General features: G+C 38.8%; 1 protein-coding gene and 1 long non-coding RNA gene across 3 annotated transcripts in view; one reads left to right on the forward strand and one right to left on the reverse strand.

Moving 5' to 3' along the window:
* Nucleotides 1–3595, reverse strand: part of kita (KIT proto-oncogene, receptor tyrosine kinase a) — a 22094-nt gene extending 18499 nt beyond the window's left edge. Inside the window, exon 1 of one of the 2 annotated variants that reach the window (XM_051376829.1) lies at nucleotides 3005–3595. In XM_051376829.1, coding sequence (XP_051232789.1) covers nucleotides 3005–3059 — 55 coding nt within the window. In that variant the 5' untranslated portion in view covers nucleotides 3060–3595. The remainder of the gene's footprint in view (nucleotides 1–3004) is intronic. The other variant, XM_051376831.1, reaches the window with a different exon arrangement.
* LOC127350326 (uncharacterized) lies at nucleotides 997–10383 on the forward strand. The gene is made up of 3 exons (XR_007880546.1): nucleotides 997–1618; nucleotides 9765–9828; nucleotides 9931–10383. It is a non-coding gene; the product is annotated as an uncharacterized LOC127350326 (long non-coding RNA).
* The last annotated feature ends 3926 nt before the right edge of the window (nucleotides 10384–14309 follow it).

Here is a 14309-nt window from a genome sequence, read left to right on the forward strand (position 1 = left end):
AAAATCTTGATAAGTCAGTTTGTGTCATTTAAATACTACAAGTTAGTCCCATTTTACCACACTTTGGAGGAAAAGATTATGCATGATCGTGGCCACATTGTGGTCTCAGAGTTTTACAGAGATAATTCAGAGGTTTTTTTTTATTATTTTGAAAAACCACAAATTACACTGCAGGAGTGAAATCTTCCTGACATTTTCCCATCACTGTGAAGCCAAGATGTGTCAACGCCTACAACCTTACAAGGTTCCTATGCATTAGCACAGCTTAAAGGTACAATCCCTGATCCAAAAGTAAACAACAGGATGTAACAGCAGAGCTTCAAAACACAAGATTTACTGACTGTCATTTCAAAATTGATTAAGAGATATTTTATTACACAGATTAACACTTGACAACCCCATAATATAGCTTAAAATAATTGTGTTTAAGTAGTGATCCCCAACCTTTAAGGCTTGTGACCGCATAAAACAAAGCAAACTCTATTTGTGATCCATCAGCACAGGTTATAGCCTGTCAACACAAGTTGTGAGGAGCCCAACCAAAAAGTAAAATTTCATTCTCAGATTGTTGCATTTGAAGGATGTTTAGAGAAATTACGAGAAGAGAAGAAAATATGCAAAATATAAAACTTAACTAATATTGTTACCCCTCAGAATTACCTTTGGACCTCTTGGGGGGGGGCAGCTCCCAAGTTGGGAACCACAGTTTTAAAGGTTTGTCCACATCAGTAATGTTTGTAAAAGCCAAAGTAACATTCTTATTCATCATCTGCAGCTCCAGCTTTAACGATATATGTGATTATATCTGCACCTATTGTTTAAGAAATGACAGACTGAGCCTTTAAATTCAATCATCATAATGCAGGTTAAGAGGCTTGGTGTAACAGCAGGGATTGAACCCTCAACCTCTTGACATCTGAGCAGAAATCTGCAATTGCCAATGAAATCAAATCATATACAAGTAAACAAAAAAGAAATTCCTTTGTCATATTCACATTTTCCATTAATGGTATAAAAGAAATCAAAAATGTGTGTAGCATGAGTTGGACATGACTGTAACCCAAAGATTTAATCTGCTTGCACCAACTGAAAACAGGTGGGGAACGTCAATGAGTAATGTGTTTCGTTCCCTGCAAAAACATCACCAAGGTGGGGACACTCAACCTCTGCTTGTTCTATTGGAGCCACTTGTGATAAACATTACAGGACTGTGGCTGCAGCAGTGTCCACTGCTGAGACTACAGTAGGAGTGTGAAACAGGCTGACAAACATGTTCCCTCCATCCTCCCATCCCTCCTTTGATACAAAAAATAAAAACATTTCACATGTAAAATGAAAGATTCTCCCATTCCCACAGTCTGCACTTCAGTGACTGTTTAGACCACAAACAACTTGGGTGTGGTGGCATGACAGACTCATCTGTTAAACGTAAATTCGTTGAATCACAGAACAGAGATGGGTCTATTAGACTGTTAATAATGCGAATGGCCTCCGTGTTTACACAGCCTCTGCTATCTATGCGTAAATATTTAGCTAACAACTGTGGAATTTAACGTAAAGATTTGGTATCAGCATGGCAGGGAGGAGATAATGGTGATCTACACGTTCTCCATGCGAGGTAATATTTCATTAATTCAATTATATACTTTGTTTATTTATTGAGGCATAGCACAAGAAAACAGTAAAAGTAATTCAGGTTCGTGCCCTGCGTAAACGCGCTTACTGTAAACTTCATGTCGTGCTCACACGACAGACACGCCTGTGCGCACTGTCTGTGGCCGTCATTCAAATTCCCTTATGATATCAACATGGCGTGAACATCAACGGCCTCGCATGGGCGCATCATAAACTATCAAGCTGTCTATCACATGGATATAGGGACAGAAAATAGAGTCCACCTGACGCCGCCCTGAGCTGTATGCGGTTCGCAGACGTGCCGAGATGCGCAAAGGGGCGCAAAGTTAAACAGCAACATTTGTTTCGGCGTAGATGGCTTGTGTGTCTGTCTGTGTGTGCTGCTTGCCAACACAGCTTTCCATACATTTGCGAGCTATCTCTTGGGAAATCCCAAACTCTGTTTCCTGAAAAGATAAAAAAGTTAACTTGAATTATAGACTATAATAACTATAAAAACTATAAACAGACTTAACCCTCCAATAAAAATAACAGTCCGAGAGACATATTTGTGTAAAAAGGCAGTACAAGTACAATTAGGTGTTTATGGACCTTTACCTCTGCAGCTAGACTCTGAAGATGATGCCCAACTATAATAGTTTCAATGTGTTTTCTGAATTCATCCCAAGAGCGAAGCACAACAAACCAACCCAGACTGCGGGGGATCTAAAGTTATATAGTGGTCCGTGTTAAAAGTCACACATGTGACAATATTTATCCAACAGGTGAGAAATTACTTAAGCATGTTTTTACCAACTCTGGAAACACCAGGTGCTCGTTTGCATGCTTCCCAGGAATCAGGAGTTGCCAACAGATTTACATATTGACGGTTATATGCGGTTCAAAGGAAAACCACATGAACCTGTCGCCTTCATCGAGCATAAGACGACCCAGAAGTCACTTTGCATCGCATTCGTGTTTATTATTCAGCATCCTACTTCACCTCCACTACATGATTACTTCTTTTTTTTTGTTTGCGCCCTGTTCTTTGAATAAAACATTCATTATTCAAATAGCGCATCCAGATCATCAGCCAAAGTATCCACTTTCCTCATCAGGTATCAGTGACTTCAGGTTGTCTTATCAGCAGCCTTCAGCTCTCGTTGCAGCCTTCCCAGGACAAAGAAAAGTGTGGAGAAATGCATCGCAAATACGATGCGGAGCAAGTGGAGTAATTCCATTCACCACAACGTGGATTATCTTTATCTTACTGGACTGAAAGGAGCTGAATACCTGAAGTCATTAAAAGACAGTCCACTCTTTCGCTGATCAAAAGTGAACCGCAACAAGTTGTCTGCGTATAGTGGCGCATCAAATGCAAATGTCTTACCTGGATGGAAGGTTAACTGTAAAAAGACAGACAGCAGTATCCAGTGGTATTCCATAGTTATTATTCCATGGGTCTAGCTGTGGAGGTGAGCCAGTGCCTTTAGGGTTAAGGTAGCTCTACTCTACTCGCCGAGCGCGTCGGAGTTGTGGGAAGTTGACTGTGTGCTCTGATAGAGGCGCACTTACAAGTCTTTAAAGGCACAGATGCTCAGCACGGCTCGCAACAGCAGCAGTCGTCGCCTATCTGCAAACATGCTGTTCTCCTGGAGCGCGCCAGAGGGGACGGTGCAGGCAGACCAGGTATCTCTGACTGTCTGTGGCGTCAACAACATGTTTATAGGAGCCAGCGGTGGAGCCTATTAACTCAGACGTTACACACACACACACACACACACACACACACACAGAGGGAGGTGTTTAGCGCAGAGACAGGCTGACGGATCAGGACAAAGATACATCCAGTCCAGTTTTTACATGTCTTTATGATCTGTTCCGATGAACGACACCAAACAGCTTATCTTCTCCCACCAATATCTGTTCATCTACCGTACCTGGCCCTGCTGAAGATAACTCAAAATCAAAAGGCTTAAGCCTAACACTTACTTTCATTTCATTCACATTCATCTGAGCGTATAGGGTGCAATCAAGTTATGCGCTTATATTTTTCCCTAAACTTAGACCAAGCCCACATAACAACCCTTTGTCTTTTTCTTCCTCCTGATACCACACATGACATTTTTTTAACACTTGCACGCGCTCACAGGCTTCCACAGTTGGCCTAGTTTTCCATTGGCTATTGCGCGCGCACGCCATGGTGACTGCTTTTTGATGGCGCATGATGTTGACATTAGTTAGTAATTCTATGTTTTATTGAATTTTTTTTTTTTACAAATCCACTATATACATCAAGTATTCCTTTAACTGCCCATTAGCCTATAGAACTCATCCCCCACTGGTACCCAGTTTGAGTGACTTTTGAGGGGAAACCCACATTTATCCAGTAATATTATGCTAGACCATTTCCTGTAACCTATGTAGTGTATGTGCCATAGTGTTGTGCATTTTAGGTTAGTTGGACCAAAAAACTATTCCTCCTTTTAAAAATAAAACGTTAAAGAGCTACACAAGCTATTTAGTTTTGCACCTCTACAAAGTTGGGGGAACTAAATCGAAGCAGCAGAGATATCAACGTTTAGTCCTCTCTATGGGTAAAGCCCCAAAAACAATGGATCCTGCATTTCCCGTGATGCACCTTAATAACATCTTTCATGAACATAGACCCTCCTTGTCTGTTATAAACAATAGCTTTCAAACTCCAGAGGCAACCAAGATATTACACAACTGTTCTCAGACTCCTCTCCATGAGGAGTTAAACTGGATGAGAGAGAGAGTCGCTCTAAAATAAATTTAAAAGATGTAACATGTAACCTATATGTTAGGTCTGATTTTAAAGAAACTTACTTACTTACGATTTATTCTCTACTGTAATTTGGACTGTCTCTATTATTCATGCATTTAATAATTAGTATAATTTGACATGGCCTTTTATGTTGGTACAGTCAGTCACCCTCAAAAAAATGACTTTGACTGTGGGTGTGGTCCAAACCAACCCTAACACTCATAAATGACAATGAAACATTCTTCTGTGGCATCTTTTAACCCGAAGGCCATAAATGTCACTGCCAGCCCATTTAAACAAATGTCATGAAATTTGATACACATTGCTTAAGAAACAGGTCAAACAGGTCTACAGATTATCAAAATCCCCAAAATGTTAAAATAACATAGGATGGATTCATGTAATTTCATATGGCAAAAACTGCAATCTAGACTCCTCTTATATTTAGAACTAAACCGCTGTCTGTTCAGTAAATACTCATTATCATATGCTCATTGTGTGTGTTCGGTCAGGAATGCTATAGGTGCTTGAGCCACGGAATCACTGCAAGCTGCTACATTCATATATGTATTAAACACATGGTTCTCCAGAGGAGAGTTTGAAATAATAAGCTCCTGTTTTATATACTGTGTGCCGAGCTCTCTTCACTAACACAGTTCTGGACCCATAAGCAGAACATTTGTGAAACACATGATTGTCATAAAAATGTTTGAACAGCATTACAGGTATGAACCATAAACTTAAGCCTGAATAGATGCTTTCTGTCATTTAATATCTTCACAATCATTTCTCATAACATGACAGACCACTCTTATAGGCTCTAATGGCTTACAAACTGAAACCAAATCTCTAATTTAACTTCCTCGAAGCATTAACTCCTGTAAAAGACCCATCAATTATCACACATTGATTTTTCCATTCACATAAATGTATTTTGGGATAACAGTAAATGATTTTTGTCTGATCAACACATGAAAATACAGTTTGTTGTCAATGAGAGCATTTTGTAACTTTTTCAATTCAATTCAATTCAGTTCAATTTTATTTGTATAGCGCCAATTCATAACAGAAGTTATCTCAGGTCACTTTTCAAATAGAGCAGGTCTAGCCGAACTCATTATAACATTTTTGTATTTGACATACATAGATATAAACTTCTTCATTTTAAAGAGCACCACCTATTGGGGATGGCCTGAAATTGTGCATGGTGCCTAAGGAAGACATAAGGAACTATTGACCCAAGGTTGGTGTCAATCGGACATACCAATGTTGAGAAATGGTCAACTTCCTCTTTTGACGAAAAATTTACAGGAAGTGTTAATTCTATAGCGTGCTTATTTTTTAAAATTTCAAAAATGTTGGAATTACTTTTTTTTGCCAGGACGGTCCCCAGGTGCTAGGTGAAAAATTTCGTACGAATCGGAGAAAGTGTGTAGGAGGACCACAAAAAAGTAGTTTAAGGACATTTCGCACTCTAACGAAAAATAATTAAAGGCGGAAGTGGGCGGGGCCGATATGGGGAGATTCAGCTCTATTCCCCGAACGTGTGCGACAAACTATGCAGAAGTTATTAGCCTAAACGCACTTTTTATGATAATAGCGCCACCTAGTGGCCAACCTGAAAGTGACGCATAGAATATCAAATTTTTCACCAGGCCTGATCACTTTGCCAAATAAAATTGAGTTTTCGTATATGTTCAGGGGGGCAAAAACGCAGTCGAAGTGGCCTAAAAATAAAAATAATAGGTAAGAAATCGAGCAAAAACAATAGGGACCTCCAGCGGTCGCTGGCACGGTCCCCAAAAATAGGGAAGAAGAAACGAAGCAAAAACAATAGGGACCTCCAGCGGTCGCTTGCAAGGTCCCTAATAATTCATAAGTTGCTCTCAGTGGCATAGCCCAAACACTGATGAAGGAGGAGTAGCTTCCTGCAGCCCAAAGAACTAAGATTAATGGTTGTTATCAAAGCAATGTAGAACTCTGAGTTAGTACAACACAAGCAAACAAAAGATGTTTTGATATAATACAATATAACGATTTTTTTGTGGTCTTATCTAAATATAGTAGCTGTACAGAAGGGAAAAAGCGTTGGCCACTATCTCATAAATATGGAAAATAGTACATGGTCTGTAAGAGTCTCAACATGCACATAAAGTTATCTTTAAGTTATCTATTTCCTTTTTAGCCGTCCATTCCCTTCCCACAAAACTGCAATGTTAGAATGTTTTGTCTATTCTGTGCTCAGGTAGAGGAAGCATCTATACCTCCAAAACAAAGTTTTTACTGTGTCTCTGTCCAAAACACTTCCTTCGATGTGTTTGGTGGTAAAGAGTAGGGGAAGGCACGGGAATATTGGGAGAAGGAAGTAGGAAAATGATGCTTGTGCTCATGTTAAATAATGTTTGTCTAAGTCGGTACCGCCCACTCTGAGCAACAGACTCAGGGTACACAGTTACCGTAGTCACTGTCCGTTTTGATAACACTGTCAGAAAAAACCTTGCTTCAGTTGCTTTTGTGATCGTGACTTAAAGCAGCATTATGTAAGAATTGGTATGTTTTGCAACTTGCTGCCTCTACAGTTTTCCCTACAGGAGTGCCTTTAATTTTTATACCACTGTCGTACTGAGATTATTTACAGCGTCTCCGACTGCGACTCTGAAGTTGGTCATATTTTATGGAGAAAATATTTTCTGGTTTTCCCTCTGAAGTCCTCCAGCTGCTCTGCCTTAACTCCTGGTGATTTACGGAGTTTCTTGGTGTACATATAGCTTTGCTTGTTGCTAAAGTTAACTGCTGCTAACTGTACCTGCTGTTTCCTAGTTAGCTGAGTTATCCGCACAGCTAACGGCCGAGCATGAGCCTATGCCAGTGCCAAATGTTCCATAGGAAATAAAAAGGCCCAAAAACTGCAGAGGTGGCAAAAGTACACACATTCTTTACTCAAGTAGAATTACACTTAAAAAAAGAAAGGTAAACGTAGAAGAACTGATTAAACGTCTTTACTCAAGTGATAAATACAGGCTCTGAAATATCAAAGTAATATAATAAAGGTAATATAAAAGTAAAATAAGTAAAAAAAGTACAGTCTTTGTTTCTCTAACTACTTCATTAATGTACTCCCACCTCTGTGTAACTGATAAAACTAACATACCAGAAAACTTCAATTAAAAGCAGCAATCAGTGAGGCCCGGTGGTCTGATGAGCAGTAAATTCATCAAATTCAGTGCCCCATATCTCTGTTTTCAGAGTAGGTTGGAAAAATTATCCCATAGTAGATCCATAATTGGTTTTGTGTGATGTAGTGTGTTACACACTTCTCAAGGGACAGGTGTTGGGGGGACAATGAGTGGGAATGAAAGAGGCACCATTGTCTGTATTACAAGTCAGTGTACCATCAAAATGTTGCACAATGTTGTGTTAAAGGTGCATGTGGGGGCATGCACATACAAATCAGCAACATCTCGAGATGTAAGGAAGACGGTATGAGGACATGGGTTTGGTTAGGGAACTGAGGCTTGTTAAATCTTGTGTGTGTAAGTCAACAACCTGTTAGGAGAAAGCAGCTGTGGCTGGCAAATGAAGCCAACATCGAAGTAACAAAAACTGCGGTTCCTTAAACGACCACTTGAGGCTGACTACAGAAGTGAGTCAATCTCCACAATGCTCATATTAAAATGCCCAACTTTACAGCAGAAAGAAATATGATTATAACCTAGTACAAAAAACGGTTTCTATAGCTAAATACCACTTTCATGACAACTGTAAGTGGGGTGAATTTTTATATAACTTACCTGCTTAAAATATATTAATGCTTAAAGTTATGAAGAGCTTTGAATGACAGGTGGGTGCTGTCGCAGGCGGCTGTTTTCAGTAACCTGGCTTCATTCAACCCGCCTCATTCCACCCACAGCCCAAGTATTTTCCTATTTTTGATTAGCAAAGGACTGCCAAGATGGTGATGGCCAGAGCCAATGAGAGACACTGCGCAGACTATGTTCTTCATATTCTTAATTATACCAGATAATCGGACACCAGACCACTGTTCTTTGTTTCTTGTATTGTTCTAGTAATACTCGGGGGGGGTCTACCAGGACCTGAAGAGAGACACAAAACACAAGCAGCAGCCAAGGGCAGGACACAACCCTACAGACCATGGCAGAGCCAGAGGGCTGTCGCAATCTGTAATCACTTACTCTATGGTCTATACAGTGTACAACTAAATAGAGGTGTTCATATTAGGTGCTACTTGCATGTAGGATTTAATTCACATTCCTTTCTGTTGCTATTGGTTGTTAAAGTTGTTTTGTAGTTTTTCATGGAGTTGCACTTTTTTAACAAAAGAACAAAAAAATAAATAAAAATAAAAGTAAAACTTGAGACATCACCTCTATTTTGTGACACTCCATAAACAAAATTATCACACAGGGAGGTTACAGAAAGTTGGCTGCTTAGTATTGCAACGTTAAGAACAAATTTATTTCCTGCTAAGAGGGAGCAGATGTACTGTGTGTGCCATGTTTTTGAAAAGTCTCCTGCAATGTTCTCAAAGGACAAAGGGGGGGAAAGATTCAGACCTCTGGCTAACTAAAGACTTCCATGTACATCCCATGCCTGCAGCATTGTCACAATTAGGTCTTGTATCAGTGTCCCTTTGATTCATGTCTACCCTCAGACAGTGTATTGGTCTCATTTCCCACAAATACTGCTAATTGCTCTAAAATGTCAAAACCAAACAACACTAAAACTGTTTTAGTTCTGCTTATGAGAATGTGCTGGAAAACACGTTTTCAATTGAGTTATCTTAACATTGCAAAGAAGGTAAGGACTTCATTAACAAAGGATGTCAAAGGCCTGTGGATTATAAAATAGGGAAGCTTTAGTCTAGACTAGTAAACTAGACTAGTATAAAGAATAGCAGAAGCCCTTTTGCACATGCAGTGTATCCCTGAAATGTTCAGAAACATTTTCTGCATGAGGGCATGAAGGGGAACAGGGATCAATAATCAGGGAAATCTGTACCCCCCACCTTGTTCAATACTTTTGTTCTTGCCAATACCTTTACCTTTACAATTTGATTAATAAGCACTGCAAGTTCTTTTGTTTGCAATGAAGCTTCATTTTTCAAGAATGTCTAGAAAGTATACATATTCATAAATGAAGGAGCGTCTCTCAGTCTGCAGGGTGCACCTGGTGGGCAGCCATTTGGAACAGTTAGAGATGCTGTAGAACAGTGGTTTTTAACCTTTCTGGTGTCATGGATCCCCAGATTGATAAACATCAGGCTGCGGACAATTACATAATTGACAAGATGTAGTCTCAGGGATCCCTGTCTGATAAGATTCCCCTACTGTCTATACTGTAGATTGGCAGATTAACAGTTGGAAACCCCCTGAAATCCTCTCAAGCTGTGAATGAAAGTTGTCCAGGTTAGTTAATTCTAAAGTACTTACTTTTTGCAGTATTCATTTGAAAACATTGTATTCTATTGATGTAAGAGAGTAAGCCTTGTGTTGTACTTCAAATCCAAGAATAGAGGCAGTATGAAAAGCGGTTGTGGAAGGACGCAATGGAACATGAGCGAGAGGCAATGGACAGGTTGATGACTACATACAGAGAGATGCAGGACAGCCAGAACAACCTGCTGATGAACTGCATTCCCCTGCCTATACCACTACAACCAGTGTATTCACCACTTCACCAGCACCAAGGATCCCCATTGTATCACAACACCAGTTACACTACTCCAGAGAGGGACCTAATCTTCCGCCCCTCATCCTCTTGTCGAGGATGAGGATTTTCTTTTTTACCATTGCTGACAGTTGCATTGAAGATGTTGATGATCGACATTCTAACATTTTTAATATTTTAAAACATAACATTTTAACTTGTAATTAACCTGTACTTTTCTCTATTATATCAATTGAATAGATATGTATAAGTTATGTTATATATATATTAACTTTATTAGACAGTGAGCGCATGCTACCCCAGGTGAGTTTCGCTTGGTTTGTTTTTGGCATAATTGAAAAAAAATAAAAGATTCTTGAACAAATCTGTACAGGTATCAGTTCTTCATTTTTTTGGTGGAATTTACAGTTCAAAAATTCACACACCAAAGCAAGTGCCAACAGTCACTACGTTCTCTGTGAGGCACCACTTCACACTGATATATGTGGGCTACGATCCTCACAGTGAAGAAGATAAAAATAAAGTTTAGATTTTTCTGATTTTATAATGTTATAAACTTCAGTTGTTATTTGGCAATATACCAGAGCATTGCACAACTTGTGAAAGAAAGGTTATTCTACATGTGACAGGCAGATTGTTTATGATAAACATCAGAGTAACCAAATTTAAATAGGCAAATGTTTTTTTGTATGTGTCAGATCAGATGATGCTTTCACAATCTTGTAAATGCATTTTGGATTTAAAGACTGACTGTATTAAATTAAAGAAGCCAGTCAGCCAGGTCAAAGCACACTTTCTGCTGGAAACCTCTCTACATAAAATAACAGCTGGTAACAACTGTGTGTTTTCCAACAGGTCCACATTAAATAAAACTATTTTGTGATTTTAAAACCACAGAAAAATGACTGTGTGATTATAAATTACTCTAAAGGAAGCGTGATGCGAAGCAAGAAAAAACTCTGCTTAGAACTTGGAAGTTGGGGTTTACAACAGCTTGCAGTACAATCAAATATCCCCCTTTTCAACTGTGAAAAGCTTGATGATCTTCCTTAGGAGCAATGATAGGCAGGTGACCTTCATCTATGGCACCAGCACACATAGGATAATTACGGTCTGCAAATCCTTCAGGCATGAAATGTTTGAGAAGGATAGTCTAGTTTTTTGTCTAAGGGTTGGTTATAAAAGTTGTGGCACATACTCAAACATGTTGTGCAACATGCAAAAGTGCTGGTCTTCATCAAAGTTATTCAGGACACTTGACCAAAAAACCTGGCTGTGTGACCTCTCTTCCTTTCACATTCCTCTTTCCAAGCCCCTGTGTTGCTGAACAAATACACTAAAAGCTGCAGCTCTTTGCCTCCCATAGCACCTCATACACTTATCTTCTTCTTCTATCTTTCTCTTCTTCCGTTCTGCATATTTTTATGTGTCAAATGCATGTTTCTGTTTCAAATAGATTATGAAAAATATTAATGTATTACAAGAACACCAAGCAAAAATGAATGCCATGTTTTTGGAAATAATCAGACGACTTCTAGCTCAGCCACCGTCGTGTATCTGTACATCCAGCTACCCATCAGGTAAGCTGTGTCTATTGAGAGATAACTAGCTTCAGCATGCTGCCTAAAGTCAGAAGTTACCACAAGTTCATTGTTAGACAACAAACAAATAATAAGTTCCTGCTGAAATAAGACCACTGTACCATTTTTCTAATAGAAATTCATAAAATTCAAACCAACACTACAGTGGTGCGGTCCAATGGATGTCATCCCACCTCGTTACGAAAATTTTTTTTACAGTATGACTAAAACACAAATGTAGCCTACTGTGGAAATTTGAAAAATAGGGCCATAATGCTGGCAAAAGAAAAGTTGTGTGGCTTGCATAGACTCCTTTAGGGGACAGGGTGAAAAAGAAAAGAGGGCATATCTATTGTGCACAGTATAAGGCAGGGTTAGGGTTATGTTTAGAGTTTCTTTTTTCCCAAAGGTCACTATAGAGTGGCACATGGGCCAAAAACAGGGCATCTGGGCTGGCCAGAAGGTCATTTTGGGGGCACTTGGACTGCAGAGGTGCCTGTAGTTTGACTTTATGGCAAAAATGAAGCATGGCAGTGTTGTGTTAGGGCACAGGCACATCCTGGTTAACAAAGGGACACTTTGGCATTCAGAGCAAAAGCACTGACACACAGAGAGAGATGAAAAACAAATCGAGTTAAATAAATTTGGTGCACACAATGCTGATGAAAAAACAAAGAAACTGGCATTTAGACTGGGGGAAGGTGTTGGGATTGAGCTTGAGAGTACAAACAAATGACAATATTGGCTATAATAAACACTATGAATTACTTTTCTTCTCAACTTGACAGAATCTTGGCTGCAACTGAAAGAAGGTCAAGAAGATCTGCCAGAAATCTCTCTAAGAAATGTGTTTAGAATCATCTGAGAATCTCAATGAGCCGAACTTTGATTATAATAATCATAAAACCAAAGAACAACCAAGAGACTATAAGGCCAATCCTTTTATTTGGGCCCCATTATGTTACTTTTATGTATCTTAAAATAACAGCCTCATTATCATTTTAATGCTACACTGACTTGTAATAGGTTGAATGGTGTCTCATTCCTACTCAGCACACTTTTGCACAATGTAACTTTGCTCGCCGGTTTGGGACAAGTGCGTTACACACAAGAAAATATTTTCTGGATTTCCCTCTGATGTCGTCCGGCTGCGACTCAACTCTCAGTGATTTATACAGTTTCCTGATGAACAGAAAGCATAATTAGTTGCTAAAGTAAGTTAGCCCTGGGGGAGTGTTGGTATATATATATATATATATATATTTCTTTTTTTCTTTTTTTCCCAAAGATACATATGTAGTCATATCATCATATAGTCTGTTGAATATAAGTCTTGTAATAATAAAACAATAAGATAAGATAATATGTATGTAATATGTCGATGTAATATATAATATATATGGGCTGTTATCAAGTGTAGGTAACAGAGATCAAAATGAAATAATTCCATGACTTAATGGTTTAATAATGTTGATGGTAATGGATAGCTGACACAGTAAGGACACTTCAGATACGGCCATCTTAACACTACACATGAAAACTACCATGTCAGAGGGTGGGATGGCCTTATCTTTTTAATGTTCTGGAATATAACATGTCTAAAGTGGGACAGATGAAGGTTTTTTTTCTATAAGTAGCTGTTGACTGGAATATTATAAGAAACCAAGAAGGAAAGAAGAAAAAACATATTTTAATATACTTCCTATGTTTTAAAAATAATAAACATATTGCTGAAACTAACAACAGAGACTCCAGTGTTATAGCTAATGGAGAATCTGTCCTATCCTAAACTTTTTTTATCTTCTGATAAAAGGGTACTTTTATCCAAACAGTTGAAGTGCATAGCATTTTTTATTTTATTTTATGCCACAAACTATCAATACCAGATACTCTCTGTGTTCTGTTATTATGGACATGAAAGACTCATGGCAGAGTTATTGCAAACATTTTAGATGTCATTGGCAAGTAGACGTAGAAGTTGGCAAGTAGATTACAAACTAAATAACATGGGGCAAGATTTTGTTTTGGTAATTTGAACGCTGAGTGCTTTAAAACGGGTATTCATGTAGACAACAAAGGATAGTAAAATATTTGACCACACTATTCTTACACAGGGTACATATAACAAACACAATAATCATTTTCTTTTTGCCAGGGAGCCCCTCATTGGATTCCTCATAGTTCCCAGGACCACAGAGTCAGAAAAAACAGGCATGAATGAAAAATGAGCACTTATTTGGTAGCACTCTGTGGTGTGAATTGTCAACTTTGCACTTCCTTCAATTTTATACATATCACATGAACTTTTTGCAGCCTCTTATAAATATAATGCTTTGTTTGTTATGAGCCATAAACCTATCAACATGATACTAACAGATTGCAATGAACCTCTGAGAGTCACAAGAGAGGAAGTAGCAGGTCTGACACAGCTATACTTTAATATTGTCAATACTCCACTTGTGCTGCGGGGGGGTCTGGCTGTCAGTTATGCACCCTGTAGACATTAAAAATCCAGTTTCCCAGAGAGGGTAGGCTGTTTGTTGCTTGAGTTCGGACACATTTATGATGTAGATATGACTGGAAATTGCAGCTTTGAGAGGAGAGACGTTTTTATGTAAACTGCTCCACTGAGGCTGGTT

The sequence above is a fragment of the Dicentrarchus labrax genome, unplaced genomic scaffold (genome assembly GCF_905237075.1).
Source record: "Dicentrarchus labrax unplaced genomic scaffold, dlabrax2021, whole genome shotgun sequence".
NCBI lineage: Eukaryota > Metazoa > Chordata > Actinopteri > Moronidae > Dicentrarchus > Dicentrarchus labrax.